Genomic DNA, 20,695 nt, shown 5'->3' with positions numbered 1-20,695 from the left:
GATCAACGTTAACACTGCTCATGGATTGCCACCAACAATAACAATAAACACATTGTACTAAAAGACAAATAACAACAAAGGTTAATTAACTCAAAGACTTTGTTTGATATCATGAGTTTAAATAAATGAAGCTTACAAATTTAGGCGACAATGCAGAATCAGCAAGGGGCAAAATGACAAAGAGGTCGGCAGTTTATTTTTCTGAAAGATTTAGAGCAAAATTAAATTATTGTGTTGAAGATGCTAATAGGGCCATTAGTTTGGAGGACTGGCAAAAAATTGCAAAGAGGAGCCTCATTATTCGCAAGACGGAGACTTGTTTCCATCACCTGGACTTATTATGAAAACATCTTTTTAATTTTTGCTTGGTAGTGAAAGGCGATTAACGTAGTCTCTAGATACTTTTATTTTTAACGCTGCTTGTATCGCATGCGAGTTGCCGACCCTTTGTGTTTTTTTAAGGGCATCAATAGTTGCGTATGAAACAACGCGCCAAAAGTAACCCTCGAATACTTTTCAACATGATTTGCTGCAGTCTAATTATTTATTCTACATACGAGTGTATGCCTCTATTGTTAAGTTATTAGAGAATACTAGATACTTGTACTTTTGACGCTGACTGTTCAATAAAGTTCACTTTGACAAGTAAGTAGAATGGATATAATATGGTGGATTTGATGTTATAATTGTTTAGTTAGAGCTTTATGGTGATTTTAACCGTAAATGTCACGAGCACCCAAAACTCTTATAACAATCCATCATGTCGTCATCCCAAAATCACTCCCCCTCGACATTTGCACGGCAATATAAAAAACCCTGCACGTAAATTGCAGGATGTATTGACTATTATGCAGGTACTACATAAAAAAGGCGACAAAACTTCACTCCGGGAAATATGACGCAGCATACCGCTAGTCTATAGGTACACTGCAACGTAATCCTGGAGCGCCCATAAAATGCTATGCCACAAAATATTTCTTTCCGGAGCGACAACAAGGCGAGGACATTTTCTTGAAAAATGTGAGAACAGAAATTCCGCCCTACATTTGTATATCTGAGAGTGAAATATGCGCAAACAGCTCTCAGTCATTCTCCCTTTATTAAAACTCTTCAAGTATTTAAGGAGGGCACAGTATTTAATTTGCACTTAGTCTGGAAATCTCTACGGCACCGCATTGCGGACGGCATTTTCTTAACAAATTTGGTCTGGATTTTAGAACTGTGATGCAATAACCTTATCGAGACGTTAATTGTTCACTGACTGTAGGTTAATTATGGCTTGCACGAAATCGATAAGAGTTTTTTAAGAGTTAATTAACGAATATACCTTATCATTTTTAAGTCAAGGTCAACGTACATTTTTAGTTATCCTTATCCGAATATTTAATAAGCAAACTCGTTAACACTTTCCGCTTAAAAACAGGCATTTTATAAAGTAGTCAATATATAAATGTCAAATTATTATATTGACAGGCGTGGCTCACTCCGCGATTTCGTCGCTTTGCTACAGGAAGCTAAAAGTACATCCGTTCCGCCCCAATTTTGGGGAAAGCCACCTAGCGGCCATATCTGTGCTGATCGTAACAGACGCGTTTTGTTAGAGAGTGAGTCTTCTGTACCTAGTACTATTATTTATTCTGTGATATTGATACATTCTTATTACCTATGTATACCTATGTAAAGAAAATATCGGTCAGGTAATTTACTTCTTGTCCGCCGACTCAGAAGAATGGAAACTTTTATCATTGCGAGCCTCATAAATCTTAATCTAGTGTGAAACAAAGAATCGGATATTTTATGTGAATATTTACACAGCTTTTGTTTCTGCGTCGAGATGTGCGCTGTGGCCACGATTTTCCAGCACGATTTTTCGTGAAAATCCCTGTAGATGGGAATATTGTTGGTGAAACTGGCTCGCGTTGGTAAAGCCTGTCAATGTTGATAGTGCATTTTTATCCGTTGCCGACGTACCGACGTAAAAGTGGCATCGAATGCATAAAAATGAGTAAATATGTGCCTTCGTAACACTTTGACTTTTTGTAATATTTAGAACCAGCAGGAACCAGCATTTATTTATATTGACAATGTTCGAATTAATATTGTAATGCATATCAACTGATCAGACAGAAATCAAGAAGCAGGTCAATCATTTTTTTGTCTTTTATGTGATCAACCTGGATCTGTAACGATGTTGGATTTTCTTGATATAGTAAATTGATTTTCATCCGCTATCTTATCTACTTGATGTAATGCAGTTCAGAAAGCCAAGTTATCTTATCAAGGAATTGACTGCGTTTCAATTCCAGATAGATCCACTGAATATTACCTCTTCCGGGTGCAGTTCTACGTCTATTTTATTTATAGAAATATCAACTATGAATAGCTGGGCCACCGAACCAGCTTAGAATGGACATTATATTTTATATACACATATTTATTCCTGCGTACATACTGAGCACTCAGGTATATCATGTTAATATTATAATACTAAATATAATTTGTTGATTAATTTAACAATTGTCTACATTGCTTGTCAAAACAGAAAAAAACTCCTAGAAGTGAAACCTTATTAAATTAATTAACATTTTATCCTATTTAATACTTGATATACATATATGGGAGTAAACAACTTACTCAAAAATATGTCCCTTTCGCTGACATAGCTATGGGATACATTAATGAGATGTACACTTGACTGTAATAATATAGAAAGCCAGAAAAGGTTATAATATGTAAGCAGATCTATTTTGTACTTTAAGACCATTGTAACCATATTACTGCGAAAAAACGATATGTATTTGTATTCCCCGTTTAATAGCGTAGCCACTAGCTGACTAGCTACGTCAGAATAGTGATGATTTTGTTTATCTAAACTTATACCTTCTCGTTTCCTGTTTTCGCGGCAAACGTGTCCGAGGATTATGCAACTTGTCAACGCGCCAAACGCTCAGGTGTTCTGACCTCCGTGGCGGTTGTGACACACCACCTTGTGAATCATTTGTGGAACACTTTACTTATCTAATCGAGGAGACAATTAACACAATATGTTCAAATTCACGTATCAATCGGGAAGTAGATTTAAACAGTCTCTCCACATTTATTTGCGTCCTGGTGAGACAAGTCACAGAAAAGAAGCGTCTGACTCTTGTTTTTAAAATAATCAAAATACACCAGAAACGACTCTGTAGTAAAATATGCTGTTTTACTTTTTGTGTAGTAAGTAATATGCTATTTTTTGTGACTATATTCTGAATGAAATATGGTTAAAATAGCTACGGCGTTGACACACATCTGTGCTTCTCAAATAGATACTGCTATTTCCGTCGTTCGACTCTCTTAATGACTAGGCGATCACACATCAAATCCACTTTACCTTCTGTAAGTAGGCCTGCTGTTTAACAAATTACCCGACCAAAGTGAACAGATTTTTTGTGTCTCTCACAATCAGTATGTAATTCCGATTTTTCAGCCACGAGCACGTTACGCCGGTCTCCCTCAATTCGTTTGAGGACGGAGCAGGTACCTAATGTAGGATTTAGGCACTCCCGTCTGGAATTCAGCGAAATGTCAGTCTCAAAAGACTGGCATACCTAGATTTAGAATGTCATGTCGGATATTGGAAAGGAGTTTTCACGATTTAATCTCGACTAAAATGTCGTTACCGATCTATGGAATGAAGATAATAAGGAAAATATGTTTATTTTTTAAAGTAATAAAATATAATGTATTAGATAGAAACTATGTAACTGTTCTATTTTCCTTGATTACAAAATATATGGTTAGCGAATAAATCGATTAGAAAAAAAAGAGTCAGCATTGGTTTTGAGGTAAAGTAATCCTCGTCTTCGCCCGGCAAAGAATAATGTATAGGTAACTAATGAATGAAAGTAGGTCCTATAAATAATTCGGTCGGCAGATGCGCCGACTTTAAATCATAATAATTTTATAACTTATAGCTACCTACCGCACTCGCTTCGTCATAATTGTGATGTATTATGCTATTAAAAAGACAGTAAGAAACTGGGGATGAATAAGGGTTTAGCAAATTAATAAAAGTAATTATAGATAGCGGCGCTGCTGCGATTCTCTCAGTCGAATGAGTTGCTTTCTTAATTAAATCCGATGAAAAACTCGGTGGAGAACAATAGCCGCGGAAAATTGAATTCATTTGTCGATACAAACATTTTGGTGAATAATTAACCATGGTTCGAGCCAATGAGAATCGAACATTGCTAATGCATTCAGGCAAACTATACCGAATAGCTATTGAACGTCAGCGAGCATGCGATCAATGTGATCAGTGTTTGATATTCGGCCCATTCAGTCCTACAATGCTAAGATAGTGCATTAGGTATCCGCTAGGCCGGCTTAATAACGTTCCATTAATCACAACTCTAACCAGATGTTTAGCATTCAGATCAAAACTTAGTCTGAATTCAGAAACCATTTTACTAACGGATGTTTAGCTACAATGTCCAAACAGTAGCTTTAAGTATAGGAGCGAATAATCGTAAAGTAGGTATAGAGGTAAATAAAATAAACATACAATGTATCGATAAATAGTATCTTTGTTGCGTCCCAAGGTGAGGCAGCCACCAGCATGAGACAATGATCGTTTATGCCACAATAAACGTTAATGTTGTGTGAAACACCAGCGATATTTGAAGGCGACGAGTAAAATGTGTAATGTTATAAAACGGAGCAACGTAAGGTCGCAGGGCATCTGGCACGAACAACATGTGTTTTGCTATTTTTATCTCCACCATTCACTGAACTGATATCACTAATTACGGACGCTGTACAAGCGCTTTAAAATGCTTTATTAATTTGCCTAATCCAACACCCCGTTTTATTTTACAGCGTTAAAACGTTCTGTTGTTTCGTGTTAAATTTTGATGTGCATTGTGGTTTATGTCGCACTTAAAATACGGGTCGTATTTTGTTATTGGCTACGCTAATTCAACATTTACACCCGTTTGAATATTTAAATGAACCGAAATTAATTAATATATACAGTGGAAACTGGATAAGTGGAATCGCAAGGGACCGGCTGTTTAGTTCCGCTTATCCAGGTTTTCCATTTATCCAGTTTTCCACTTAACCAGGTTCAAATAAAACGTTTTCTCACTTACAGAGGCTCTCGCTAACAGAGGTTGTGGATGCTAGTAATGTCGCTTATAGAGGTCACGTATGGTATGATCAAGACTTAAATAAGCATCTTTTATTAAATATGTATGTAGATATGTATGTATTAACAAAAATAGGTATGTAATCCTGACTTTAAAAAAAGCAATACTGTAAATAATCCACAGTACCTACTCGCATACAATTTTCAAACTTACAAAAACAAAATCACTCCTAATATTTATTTATGCAAGAGAAACGAGTATGGTTAAATAAATCAATGTACCGATTGTACTTTAATGCAAAAAAACTGAACGATGTGTGATCTCATACAAAATACGTAGTTAAAACACGAACCATAATGTTAACGAAACAAACTACCCTCCTTGTGACGGTTTATTAAAAATACAAATTTTATAACGCCGAGCTATTCCACTCATAGAGGTTTCGGAGACGGCTGCTTCCAGTTACAGAGGTAAAAATAAGAAATTTTCGAAAAAATGGATTTCGCTTATAGAGGTCCCAAAATTCCACTTATAGAGGTAATTCGTTGCCAAGGGACTGGAACCGAGAACTTGGGTCCACTTAAAGAGGTTTTCCACTAACCTAGGTTCCACTTATCCAGTTTCCACTTTACTTACGTTAAACGGTAAATAAGTGCGTAGTGCCCACGAATAAATATATAAATAATTCGAACATCAACTTGCACTTAGCGTTAAAAGCAGAAGTTTTTTGTTAATAAATATAGCAAAATCATGAGTTAGGAAATGTCCTTAAAATAAGTCGTCGTTACAGTTAACTCATTTCCCTTACGGAATAATTTAGGAGCCCTTTCGGCTATGAGCGTTTTGGAGTTGTACCTTTTACCTAAGAAAACAAATATTATGACAGTTACTTTACATAAGAAAGGGCCAAAGTTCACGATTGCCTTTCCTTTAGTGGATTCGCGTAAACAATAACAGTACAATGGGGCTTTCAGGTAGACTGACTCTTTTGTCCCCCCGCGGGGTGGGACTGCCTTCTTATAAGCACGTTATGGAGGCACCACACCTGGACTGGTTGCATGCACGTCCGATATAAGTGCATTACAGGTCATCATTTACGCTACGGTACCCGGCTGAAGTCTATTAAGTTTCATAATATAAGCAACATAAATATTTAAGTGTAAGTATATGTATTATTGGTATGAGGTAACAGCTTAATTAACTTGGCTTCAGTGAAACTTTATATGTTGAATATGAAATATTTATGCATGTGTTAGAGAAATTTTGTACCTATGTATTTCGTCAAGCCAGATAAATTATCTCGCTAAAGTTGAAATAATTCTGTCACATAGACAACTCGGAGTAATTTTATCAATGTAACCACTATTTAAATATTAACATGATCTTTCGGATGTCATATCAAATACATACATACATATATGTACCTAAGTTTCCATATACTTAATACCTGGACACACACATCCCCACGTCCTGCCTCATGAATGTACGTGAATGCGCTTGCAAATTAAATTACCGACTTGCGATGCGCCGTTTATTAGATACCGCCGTTTCCTAACACGGACTGACAGGGCTCCTGTTACTAGACTCTATTAACTACTACATTAATCAAATAATGCACTTAGTTAACTGGAACACAGGTATAAAATAGATGTAAGACTAAATTATGCAGTTAAAGTGAGAGTGACTGAGTATTATTCAAGACTAGCGACCCGCCCCGGCTACGCACGGGTTGATAAATTATACACTGAAACCTTCCTCAAGAATCACTCTATTGATAGGTGAAAACCGCATGAAAATCCGTTCAGTACTTTTTGAGTTTATCGCTAACAAACATACAAACACACAAACAGAAAGACGCGGCGGGGGACTTTGTTTTTATAAGTTGTAGTGAAATAGTTTATTAGATGGCGCCATTTTCTAATAGGTACCTACGGCTCATATTACCTACTAGATTTTATTACTCGATTACTCGTACATCAATTAAAAAACGGACTTAGCTATCTGCGAAAAAGGTATACCATTTAAAGTAGCTGCAAAACTGATTATGCTATTAAACTGAGAGTAACGACTTTAGGGTGGATTTCAAAATCCTGCGAAAACTTATGGTTCGGTCTTTATAAAAAAAACTAGTAGGTTGTGCGAGTTGCGACTTTTTTATATGTTTTTAAGAACTATTATCTTCATGTTCCTTCAATTACCATCTCCAATAACTTAATAGTTTTTTTTATATAAAATGTTTTATGTGTCTAAAATCATCACCGTCTACCGGAAAAATCTGAACCTTATTGTTTGCAGTGAAAATTATAGCATACCTATCGTACGATTGCGATTTTTCTTTTACTTATATCTTTTCCATGTTGTTGTTTAACACATGGGAAAATATGCAATAATTCCTTCACCGAGAAAGTACATTTAAAAATATTTAAAATTTTGTCACGAATATTCGTCAACACCGTCATGGTAATGTCAATGTGAGCTTATCTCCGTGTATGAACTACGAAATACCGCTAAAGGTCCTTGTCCTATTTTTCACTTTAATATAGAATGCCAAAAATGATTTCACTATAAAGTCACATCATTGAATCGTAAGAAATATTACGAACAAATTTGTAAAACGTAGTTTGTCACAACAGAGCATCATCGCCGTTATGCTTTGGTTTAAAAAAGTTACAAATGATAGATTAGAAATAATTATTGAAATGAATGGCAAACTACATGAAGTTTATTGTGTAGCATAGACATTAACTACTATTATTCGTATTCTAGAAATAAAAACAAGAAACTCTCAAATCGTCAACACCATACCCATCATCACCGGGAAAAAATGACGACCGGTGATGATTTCATGTGTATGGTGATGACGGTTCTCAGAAACTTTTCTAGTTATTTTGCTATAATTCATTATGAAATTAAGCTGTATGTTTGAAAAACGTTCTCTATGTCTTCTAACACTATATAATGTCTACCTTATAAATGTAGAAGAAGATATGACTATTTTTTTCACACTAGAGGATGGTTAGTTTTAAATAACATTTTGACTGAAGTAGGCAAAATTTAGGTCACTTAGAACTTAGAACATACAAATGTTTATTTTTTATTATCTAATAATGTAAATCGTGCAACTTAGAGTCTGTAATTGCATGTTAGTCGTGTTAAAACAAAGTATTTAAACAAGCAACATATATTAAGTTTTAAGCGACCATAGGCTACGGTACTGGCTCACTATCGTAATGGCCTTATGTTTTTTGATAATATTATATTAATTGATGTATATAATTACAGCAATTAATAATTATACCATTGGGTAGTCACCGGACCCAATACCTAACATTTTGTAACTTATGACATGCATTACAAGTAGGGGTCTTGCAACTTATAAAACACTGATTATATATTAATGTTTAGCTATTAAACAATATATATATGGATTTAAATCATTATAGCTATTTTTAAAGTTAATTTATAAAACAACAAAAATACAAACTTATGCAATGAATCAAATTATCAAAAAAAAGTAATATATCATAAAAATTAAGCTCACTGGTAAGCCAGCAATTTTATAATATGATATAAATACCAAATTATGCAGTAGATAAAAGAAGATGCGGGTTTAAACTGATAATAAGAGTACAATATTGTTAATATGATTTAACATTGAAAAAACCCAAAAAAATAAATGAATACTTAAATTGCCTATTTCTGAATATAAATTATTTAAAATTATACAATAAAAATACTTGTTATATATTTATTTATATGAATAAAATGTATTTTTTATAATTTTCTAAAAATAATTTATGTAGCTAGTCTTATGTTCAAAAACATGTTATTTGTAATGTTTATTAAAGTTCTAAAGCCTTACAATTAAAAAAAGTTTTTGTTTTTTTAATACGTTTTTAATACATATATAAATTAGTTCCCAAATCGTCATTACCGTACATGCAGTGTCATTACCGTCTATAAAAGAGTCATTACCATACCATGATTGTCATCACCGTCTTGCGTTTTTATTTTCCGAAAGCGATAACTTCAAATATAAGCCACAAATGATTGTATAAATACCATAAATATCCTCAATATACAGCCCCCTATTACTGTACCCAGCTAGAATCGTGTTAAATTAAACATTTAAAAAAAATATTTTTTTGTATGGTGAAATTTTTGGTGATGAAATCCACCCTTTAACAACTTAATAGTAAGCTATTAAGTTGTTACGCATTTGTTTTAATGGCATTGCAGCCCGCACGATCTTCAAGTTACGTAGAAAAGTTTTCATTACCACACAAGTACATATTCTGAAATCATTTATGACATCTCTCTCATGTCTAACCGAGCCGGATAATTTATTTTAAGTTCAAATCCTGTAAAGTGTTTTATTTCTTATTGTATTGAAATAATAGAAATGGGTCATACACATTTTATAGTACTTATACCTAAAGTTAAGCTTATATTTTGTTCGTTTGTTTCCTGTAGACATCGCATAGTTAATGGAACCTTAAGCTAATTTTTATGCTGCACCTTTACAGGCGGGGTAAATTTTTTCAGTACTCTACACTCAAATAAGAAAAACGGGATACATGTACCTATTATGTACCAGAGTCGTTAACTTTTATTATATTGTCCACAGAAGTGACCTTCTTTAGAATGTGTTTGATCCAAATATAGCGTAACATTCCACTTTCAAACATATGAAAATCATACGACACCACGATTTTCTTTTAAAAATATGGGTACAAATTTTAACTTTATTCTTTAATAACTTTCCGCCGTCGGCAATAAACATAAATAGCATGACGGTTACGGAAGACTCCGAACTTGCTCTCACGTCGCACGACGAACTTTCATTGAGTTGGCTCGACCGTCTTTCTACGTCAAAGACATTTTTCTCTGTACACCTAAATCTGAACGACGTAATGGGAAAAGTTGTAATAAGTATTCAGAACCTATTATGTGCCATTAATATTCTGACGGGACGCTCGACACGACCAACTCTATAAAGTTAAATAATAAATACTTTGGTAGGCACCTGTATCCGATAATAAGTGTAAAACTGACTAACTTTGTTCCCCATCATATCTTAATAACCTGCCGTGCAAACTAATCGTAATTCCAGGTAGAACAAGGTTGTTTAGTGCAATAAATAAAACTACTAGCACGTGAATATGTTAATTAGGCTCATAAAAGCACTTATCAAATAGAGGTTGTACTTACTTTGTTACCCACACAGAATATAGTAAAAATAAAAATATTATATACGGGTAAGTTATTGAAAATCAATAATAATAGCTAAACGGCTACCTAAAGTTGAAAATGTCAGCTCAAATTATATCATTATTTGACACAATTATAAAACAAAAGTGGCGCACGCACTGAAAACCGCAAGAATAGGCGTATGGGCAATTATTCTATAAGCAGCTTAAACGACCACTAGTAGTTCAATCCCCTACGGGAAGCCTTAATAAAATTAATTCAGTGCTAGCCCATGCAATTTGCGGCGGATTTAAATACATAGCGTGGGCATTAAATAAAAGGATATAATACCTACATTCTCCACAAATGAAAACCGTTTGTAAAGCTCATTGTTACCAATGAACGTTGCGAGGAAATTAAATTACCTACAGCCTATCTTGCCCCAATTTACTTTTGGAAATGGAAGGACGATCAAGTTCAGTTTCTTTTTCAAATGATTCAATAAAAAACCGGCCAAGTGCGAGTCGGACTCGCCCATGAAGGGTTCCGTAGCAGCAAGTAACATAATAAAATTGCGGTTTACGATTTATACCTATAAAAAAAAACTACTTACTAGATCTCGTTCAAACCAATTTTCGGTGGAAGTTTGCATGGTAATGTACATCATATATTTTTTTAGCTTTATCATTCTCTTATGTTAGTAGTTACAGGGGGGGGACACACATTTTACCACTTTGGGAGTGTCTCTCGCGCAAACTATTCAGTTTAGAAAAAAATGATATTAGAAACCTGGGTATGGGTTTTATGAAAACATGTATGGGTTTGATGAAAAAAAAAATCGAGTTTCAGTTCTAAGTATGGGGGACCCCCAAAATTTATTGATTTATTTTTCTATTTTTGTGTGAAAATCTTAATGCGGTTCACAGAATACATCTACTTACCAAGTTTCAACAGTATAGTTCTTATAGTTTCGGAAAAAAGTGGCTGTGACATACGGACGGACAGACAGACAGGACAGACATGACGAATCTATAAGGGTTCCGTTTTTTGCCATTTGGCTACGGAACCCTAAAAATTATGTTTCCGAAGTTCGGATAGTACATCATTTATGTCGTTATTAATGTTGTCGTCCAGAATTTAAAACGATCCAGTACCTACCTTGAGAAGCGATTTCTTGACCCTGATTCTAGTTTTACGACTCTGTTGCCGTTGTCAACCTACTAGTCCTACTCCTACCTTATGTTCTGGCTAGATTAATCTGGTCCATACGTCTGGCGACACCATAAACAAGAGAAGAGTCGTAATCCGGACTCGTTGGACTGTGAGAGTTCAACGTTAAATGGCAGCTGCGTTTTATTTTACGATGCCCATTAAATGTACCATTGCGAAACTTTTGGTAGATACGGCTTTGTATGTAGTAGGTGTGAAAAATAGGGCTTAATTTATGTAAAATTTTATTGGCCTATGTTTGGACAATGTATTATGATAAGATTGATTTGTAACCTTGCTAACATCCACACAACACGTCTGCAATGTAACATGAGTCAAAAATTAATTGTAGTCTTCGATTAAAAGGAATTAAAATTAAAATCTCTTGGTCCCTACTCCTAACATTAGTACAAAACATGTCGTCAGATTTCAATGATGCTGTACTTTTTGGTTCTCTTAATATATTAGAGGATCTAGGGTATTTTGCTCCAGCAAATTATCCTCGCATTACCAGGATTACAAGGGCTTCGCGGGGTTAAGCTAGGAGTATAATTACTGTAATTTACGAGTCGGCATTAAAGACCTAGGACTCTTCAAAATAATGCTTAATTTGACTATTCTCTTTAAAATTATTTGACGGCAGTGGGAATTTCGTCGAACGAGCTAACACGTTTATTCTCGGTTTTTGAGCTGCTTCGCGCACCCCGGTGCGGTGAATACGTTCGTGTTCGTATTATTATTTAAGTATCTATTTTTATTTATTGTATTTATTTGGATCATCAACAACCGCACAAAGATTAATACCAAGCGTAAAATACTAAAAAAATTGGCTAATGAAAGATATTCAAAAATATAACAATTTAACAATAGCTAGGAGCTACTATTGTTATAAATGTTATAATAAATATTTATTTATTTGTTATTTGATCACGTTTCTAAAAAGTATTTAGGTACTACGAATACACAGTTGTTGACGACAATAAACCTATACAGGTTGTCCCTAGCCATTGGACAAAGCCGAAATGTACATATGCATTAGGGTATTTAGAACCAGTATACAAAGTATCATAACAATCGGTGTAGCGGTTACGAAGAAATTAACAAATTACGATTTTTTTACTTTGGAGCAACCTACTCGTATATGTTTTAGTAGCTCCTGAGGTAATAAATAGGTAGTATGAAACCTTCTTCGACCATTTTGATTATCTTTATTATTTATGACATTAATAAGATTCTGATTTTTGACAAACGTCATCATTGCAGCACAATTTCAAACAAATTGTCAAAAGCACTGCCAATGATTAATACAGTATGTTTCTTTTTGTTGTCGATTATTGGAGATAACTTTTGTTTGATAATTTTTTTTTAATCTTTTGTTCTAATTAAAAAAATATTACCGTTAGAGCATTTCTAAGTAACCCTACGTGGGATTTCAGGGTTTGTCCAATGGCTACGGTCACCCTGTATAAGTATGCAGCAAAGCCACTATAAAAATAGGTAACTCCCATGTGTCACTTTTTGAATTACACCACCTTACTATCACTATCGCACGCTAGGTTGCCGCGGTACAAAAACAACAATCCTTACTAAATGATTTGGCATCTGATCGACATCGTCAAATCAAGACTGAAGCCAAACAGAGATATTCGACTGGTGAAATTAATTAATTCGTTTGATGCATGTAACAGCCGACTTCAAAGCCCCGTAGCTGACTTTATGACCTTGTAAAATAACTGGCTTAATACTTGTGACTTGTGACAGCACCATTCGACACGGTCGTAAAAATGTGAGATGAAAGTTATTCCTATATTGTATTATTTATAATGAAAAATTTAAAGCATTCATTATATATAAATGTTTTAAGGGTGCTTTGAGATTTCCGAAAAGGACCCCGTTTCAAATTTTAACTTCTTGTTATGAAACGGTTATTGTTCAGAAACGTTCAAAAATGAATTAATTTTTGATCCTTTTTCTTAAGCTCAATTTTTCAAATCTACTCTATGTTCAAATTTAACTATGGCAATTTTGATTCAAAGCTTTGACAGTTAATTTTCAAAAACTTACTTTTTATACCACTTTGTCACTCTTTGTATTTTTGTAATTTAGAAAGTAAACCAGCAGCGTTAATACTACAGTCCACTCATTATTTCACCACCTTTACAACACCTCAGACCAGCGAAGATTTTACAGTTATGGATTTGGTCTATCAGTTGTGACATTTCTGAACCAAAAAGAGACATTTCTGGACACCGACCGTTTCATAAAACGAAATTGAAATCTGAATCGTCCCTCAGAGAAACTAGCCAAATGATATTTGTTTAAAGAAAACGATTATCAAAACCTGGATCCTGCCCAGCAGCGGTATCATGGTCGCATTTTTATCACCTGTCATGCCATGTGTCACTTTCGCACTTACATATTTAGTTAGAACGTGACAGGCATGGTGACAAATGATAAAGAGCCGACCATCTTAGGCTTATTGAGCCCTGAATATCACTACAAACATTTTATTACCATTATTCGTAATATTTCAAATACTACGAATTTTTTCCGTACCACTAATGGTTAAGTTAGAAATTACGTCTAACAATCGCATCAAAAGGGGACAGAATAGTTAAAGAATTTCGCCGAAGAGGAAACCTCCCATTAGCATGAAACAAATAAAATAAAGGGCTTTTTCCGTGGTTTTTCCTATTAGTACCTATCCAACAAAAATAGAAGGGGATTTTACTTAAGGGGTAAGGTGAGCTGGCGTTTCATTCATACTTCGATTTCAAGTTTCCATTCCCTGACTGTTTCCTCATTTGAAATAAAGAATTCCTAATTAAGTAATTATATGATATCGTACCTATAGAGATTATGACGAGCTTTTTTCTGTCGTTCCGTTTAGTTTTTATTTTACTTCATACGCCTGTAGGTTCTGATTAAGTCAGTTTTATATTTAGCATAAGTAGGTAGGTAGTTTTATATTTAGCATAGTAGCTATATATTTCGCACCACAGCAATTCATTGACAATCATTATTCTGTATATGAAAAAAAAAAATGTATTACTTTTGAAGAGGAAACCGTCGAGAGAAAAACTTAGAAATTGTTAGAATGCGAGGTTATGTTTCATCTTAATTTCCCATCGTTCTCAGCTATCGCTGACAAAAAGCGCCACATCAGGGCTCCTGAAGGTACTAATGCTCGCTTTACGGCGCCTTTTGATGGCTATTTCGGATATGATTGTCGAGCAACCCATAAAGAAGTTTCCTTATAAACGTTTACGCACGACGCGTTAAATTTGTTTTATAGGCATTGTTCACTCGCGTTTTGAATAAGAGGATGGTTTTAACAAAAAATCGTTAAGTTTATCTACAACATTTGTTCAAATTGCTGATGAAATTCACGGCGGGAAAGCTGGAAATTACCTACCTTTCCTTCATTTTATTACATATTCTGTTACTAATCAACAGAAAAAAACAACCACTACCTATTAATTATAGGTAACTATTACCTTTACTAATGTAGAACACCTTCATATTATACTTATAGCATCACATAATGACAGAAAAAATAATTAATAAGGTAAACATGGGCATAAGCCACTCCAGCAAGAACATATCGAGGTTGATTAGTCTATAATTAGTAGGTCAGATAATCACGTAATCACACAGCAAACCAAACTAAAAACCTTGTTATTATTAGTCTCATTCCTTAGAACATCGACACTCAAACAAGCGAACAAACAATTTTCATCTGTCCCTAATAATGAACAAATATTTTCAAGGTAAATTCATACAATTCTTATGTTAATATATCATGAGGCACTTTGTCATCTACCTGCGTAGCTTGATATTTTAATTTTACAGAACATTCATATGCCATATAATACCCAGTTTATGCCTTCCCCTTATTTGTATGCAAATATATTTTATGCTGAACGTTTATTACTTTTGGAAATAGGTTTTGTTCGTTCAAATACGAATCAGGTTTCTGAAAACGGTTATTTATTAGACGTTTTGTTTTCAATAAGCTTGTTTATACTTGAATTATTCAGCAAATATGAAACAAAGGCTCAATTTACGCTAACAACTGTAATATTAAATTTATAATTATATGAGATCAATGGTCGTCAAAATTGTACGGACTAATTTTGGAACAAACGATACTTGACAAACTTCACACATAAACGGGTATTGGTTTTTTACGAGATGCGATAAACCAGATTATTGTAAAACAATCAGGAATTTCTAAAAAATGTTAGGTTAGGTCATGAATGCCCATTTTCCTACAAGTCAAGGTGGACAGATGGATAAACAGATGGACACACATCACGATAATACCTGGCGACGTGGAGCGCGCTTTAAACCGCGGTGCGATCATGACGGTCTCTGGAAATCACAATCAAAATAATGAAGTCTTTAGAAATGTAATCAGCTTTACCTAGAGCTCCTCTACTGTTAAGGCCGCGTTTGAACAACTCGAGTACTTAGCACCGGTATCATAAACCCTTGAAGCACAGGCTGATACAAATTAAATTATGTAACCTAATTCAACTTTCAACCAATAGAGGTGTCTGACTACCATTATCATTGAAACCTCTAGTCCTAAATAAGTACAAACTACGGTTTGGCCTCAAAATTGTTTGGACATATCTTGATAATATACTCTGAGTTTTTTGATCGAATTTGAAGTATTTTTTATTAAGAGTTATTAAGAGAAAGTATTTTTTATTATGGATTCCTAGCTTAGCAGTAGGTACACATTGAAATTGCAAAACTTTAAACATAAGATTGTTGTTATTTCTCACAAAACGAACTTAAAGCGATACACGCTAACGATCTAAACTAGATAACTCACTAAAGTCTAAACTACTCAACTACTTTAAGAACTTTACAAAACAGGGGCAAACGTTGGAACATGCGTTCTTGATACTTGGGAAATGTTGTTGATGTAAAATTGTAAATTATAACATGCTCCCCAACTATGTATTCACTTCAGAAGTTAATTTACAACTGGACATAAATACTGTGCATAAATGATGCAGTGCAAAATTGAAACCATACCCGAGCGCAATAATTAAATATGTAGTATGTAGTAGATATATGATATGCGCAGATATATTATCACGCTATAGAGGTATAATGTACACACGCTATGTCCACTATTGTTTTAATCGTACATATTGGAATTCTTCCTCCATGGAGACCTAATAACAGCGAGAGCACTGTCTCATACGCTCAACAAAATGCTATTCTGGACTAATATTGTGTGGAGCGATGCAAGTTCACTTGCATTTATAAAATAAAATGTGTAATATTTAATTTGCGATGTTTATTGGACATAAAGTTAAGTATGTAAGGATTTATTTTAAGTGTAAATAAATATTTTTGCATAAAAGTTTTGAAAGTCATTTCAGTACAAGCGTTTAGAAAACACAGTCATATTAAGTAATAATATAATAATATTGCTGCCTAATATTGGGTTGAGGTATAAACTACATAAATTTTATGGTTTACGGTTTGTGGTTCGTGGCTGGCTCCAATGGAAATACGTAGGTATAAGTATTAGTTTTCCTTTCTAACCACGAGTTTAATCTTCGAGAAATATTTTGTGTGTCATTTAAATATAATTAAAAGCCAACCAAACACTGAATGTCAGTATACTCGTACAGTAACAAAAATCATAGGTAAACACAACCGTCAGTCTAGGTTAAGGTGAGGGATGTGGGTCAAACGGACGGACGCGTCGGCCGAGAGCGTGCTAGGCAAATATTGAATTAACGTGTACGGAATAATTGTGGAGAAAGCTCAGATTCCCCCGGCAGCAGTGTGTCAACAACACCATAAATAATGACGGGCGATCCGTGAGTGGAATCATAGACAACAGGCTCAATAGACGTGCGAACTCGGACAACGATTCGTGAATTGTCGCTTGACAATCAAACCATCGTAAAATAATGTAATCAACGAGTCACAACACGTACCTATATAAAGTCATGAATTCATGTTCAACTTAGAACGTCTACTATTCTAGTTTAGATGTGTTTTGCTGTTGTAAACTTGGATTTAGAACGTGACCAGTCAGGGTTCGCGTTTGCGATAGAAGCCTGCGGGTAATGTGAGGGGATCAAGAGAATTTCCAATCTGTTTCAACAGATTGGAAATTTATCTAGACTGCATCTGCAATAGCTACATCTGGTTATGTTTTTAGTAATTAATATATAGTTACGATTTAAGTACTATTGACCCATTAAGCATTAGCTTAAATAAAATAAATATTTATATATTTCCCTCTCCAGTACTTACTCAAGACCTGGTTATTAAAATTATGATTTATTTATAATATTGTTTTCATTTGTAATCTTGGTACATTGTTATCTGTAGCTAAATCTCAAATTTTGTAATAAAATTTGGTTTGGATGTACAAATTTAAAATAAACATGAAACGATTTTGTCCAACTGTAGGTACGTTCCCTTTATCCTTCTATATGCCGAAACATGCCGCGTGAGTAAATACTGAATTCTAATTAAATAAGGTATTTACCTAGATAAAATTCTTTGTTTACTACATGGACCTACGCTATGACGTCTGGTATGAGCGGTTAAGTTTGATAATTCATAGCTTTATTACCTAATTTGCAAAATGTTTATTGTATAATACATTTCATTATATATTTTACAAGCGACTCGCCCCGGCTTCGCACGGGTAGACCAATTATACACCTAAACCTTCTTCAAGAATCACTATATTGATAGAGTCGCACCAAGAAAAGTCTGCAGCAGATTTGATAGCACACGCAATGTAAGTGTTATTTATACGTCATAATTTCATAGAAGTTTGACGTTTAAAATGACACTTGCACTGCGTGGGCTATCAAAATCGCTGCAGACTTTTCACGGTCTGACTTTAGATGATAACCGCATGAAAATCCGTTCAGTAGTTTTTGAGTTTATCGCAAACATATAGGGGGACTTTGTTTTATAAGGGTGATAAAACATAGTAATAATATGTTTGATGGTTTGTTATGGTGTAGGTAAGATACTTTCTAAACGTTACTTGATGTGTCGTCAGAAAAGATGCCTTTTGATTTTATTTATCACAACGGGTTATTACGACGCAGACAAGGCGGGGTAGACAATTAAGTTCCGCTATAATAAAACAACAGCCCTTAACATAAACTCAATATCGTGTCTTTCATCTACATGCAAATGCGTTTGCACGCACGGAAAAACTGCGACACCCAATCAAAACAGTATTGTTGCATATTTTGAACCAGTACGTTTCTGGTAATTACTGCCCACAGCACTAACAAAATTTGCATACTAAAAAAATCATTTGTTTTGTATCAAAAGCAATCAACAAATTTTGGGTCAGTTAAATTTCCAACGATTCGAAATGAATTTATTCATCCGTTTCGGCGAAATCGTGATGGTGAAACTATTACGGGGATTAAAGCGGGTTCCATTATCTAGGATTCTCTGTATTCATGACAGTGACCCTCCATTCGTTAGGGAAGGGCTCTCTAAACAAGCTCACACCTGGAATTTACCGCGGTGGACGGACGAGAAATATGGCCGTCGCATAGCGAGGCGATTTTAAGTTTGATTGCCCAGCTTTAGTTAGTCTCGAGTATAACCTACAAATTGAATTGCATTATTATTTTGTATAATATTATTTACACTTACGTCTTTGCGAACATTATACTGAATTAAATAAGTTCTCAATGATTCAAAATACAATAATTACATAACACACTTTTAGTTTCGTTATAATGAAAACGTACGACCGTAGTTAAATCGTTCCCAGGTAAAGCTTGCCAGTTGGCGCTCACAGTTGGTCCATGAAATCGAATTGGCCCTCGGTCAGAGACGAAAATAGTGGTAATATCATATTAGTAACAAGACTCTCGAGCCGAGGTTTCATTTTAATGAACTGAGCTCGAAACTCGTGCAAACGGATTTGTATTTTAGTCAGTTGTAATACTTATTAATCTTGTCCTTCATAATACATTAACGGTAGTTAACAGCTGTGGCAACAGGTTAAGATACGTTGTAAAATTCTAATGAAAAATATGCCTAAATATTGTACAGGATTAAATCAGGCGTGTAAGGGCAAATTTACTAGGTACTCATCTACAAAAAAAAAAATTATACCGCGGCCAAAATAACATACTACTATATTGCTAAATTTGGATGTATATTTGTTGTCTTAGCTTCTATCAAAAGTCATCGTACCCATTAGGATATTTCCGACATTTAACTTTTATTTACTTATGTAAAATCAGCCATTGGATAAACTCGTACCTAACACATACAATTGCATGAATGTGCAAAATAAAAGTGTTTTGGAAACAACAACAAAAACAGCGATTTTTAACACCTAAACTCAGATTGGGTGGGTCCGGTATGATTGGAAATCCATAGGCGGTTTTGCATAGGTATAGAGTTTATCATCAACATTACGGGGTAGAGGTATCTCAAAAATAGGAACAAGGCTTAAGAGATAAATCTCAAATTTATTGAGAGATTCTGTTTTAAGTGATTCCCAAATTAAAGTTGTTAGACTTGAATTGGAGTTCGAAACTTCCAAGAGTTTAGCTACCTAATTAATAAAATAGTTACCGACAAACGTCCAATGAATACGACCATCACTAATGACTAATAGTTTACGTTTTATCTAAGCAAGCCTAGTAAGATTAAGTCTAAAGCATGTCAGGGAAAATTTCAAATTGATTTGAAGGGTAGTTAGTGGTAAATGTATATCCCGCCACATTTCCAAAAGCAGATCAGACACTGCCATTTTTTATCTATTCCTTCGTTCATTTTAATTTTCCTGCAATTTAATTTCATTGCAATACAATGTCAATAGCAATATCATACGTACTGATAGCATCTAGCCCGCATAAGAGGTAATTTATCGACATAATTATGTAATACCTAATTAAATTACATGTCCTGTCGTTCATTGACGCAATACAGAATATCGACAACATCCTAGACATAACTAATAAATATGATGATCAAGCCAAGCTCTAGCGTATAATCGTTATTATAGTTAATAATCAATTTATTATAGTTAATAATCGATTATATCCGTACTTCACGAAAGCGCATTAAGGCGACGGTAGCGGTGGGTAAAATTTCAGATTCTGTCAATTTACCCCATTTCACACACAAGCGCA

General features: G+C 34.5%; 2 protein-coding genes across 16 annotated transcripts in view; one reads left to right on the top strand and one right to left on the bottom strand.

Moving 5' to 3' along the window:
- Positions 1-20,695, bottom strand: part of LOC134792116 (uncharacterized) — a 246,439-nt gene that overhangs the window by 56,228 nt on the left and 169,516 nt on the right. For 11 of the 15 annotated variants that reach the window (XM_063763309.1, XM_063763310.1, XM_063763312.1 and 8 more), the window contains one exon: positions 15,855-15,902. The exons of the other annotated variants lie outside the window; for them this stretch is intronic. In XM_063763309.1, coding sequence (XP_063619379.1) covers positions 15,855-15,902 — 48 coding nt within the window. The remainder of the gene's footprint in view (positions 1-15,854; positions 15,903-20,695) is intronic. 15 annotated transcript variants of the gene reach the window in all.
- The window catches only part of LOC134792123 (abl interactor 2), a 296,093-nt gene that overhangs the window by 225,292 nt on the left and 50,106 nt on the right, over positions 1-20,695 (top strand). The window lies entirely within an intron of this gene.

This window comes from Cydia splendana, chromosome 7, assembly GCF_910591565.1.
Source record: "Cydia splendana chromosome 7, ilCydSple1.2, whole genome shotgun sequence".
NCBI lineage: Eukaryota > Metazoa > Arthropoda > Insecta > Lepidoptera > Tortricidae > Cydia > Cydia splendana.
This window is presented reverse-complemented; position numbering and strand designations above follow the sequence as displayed.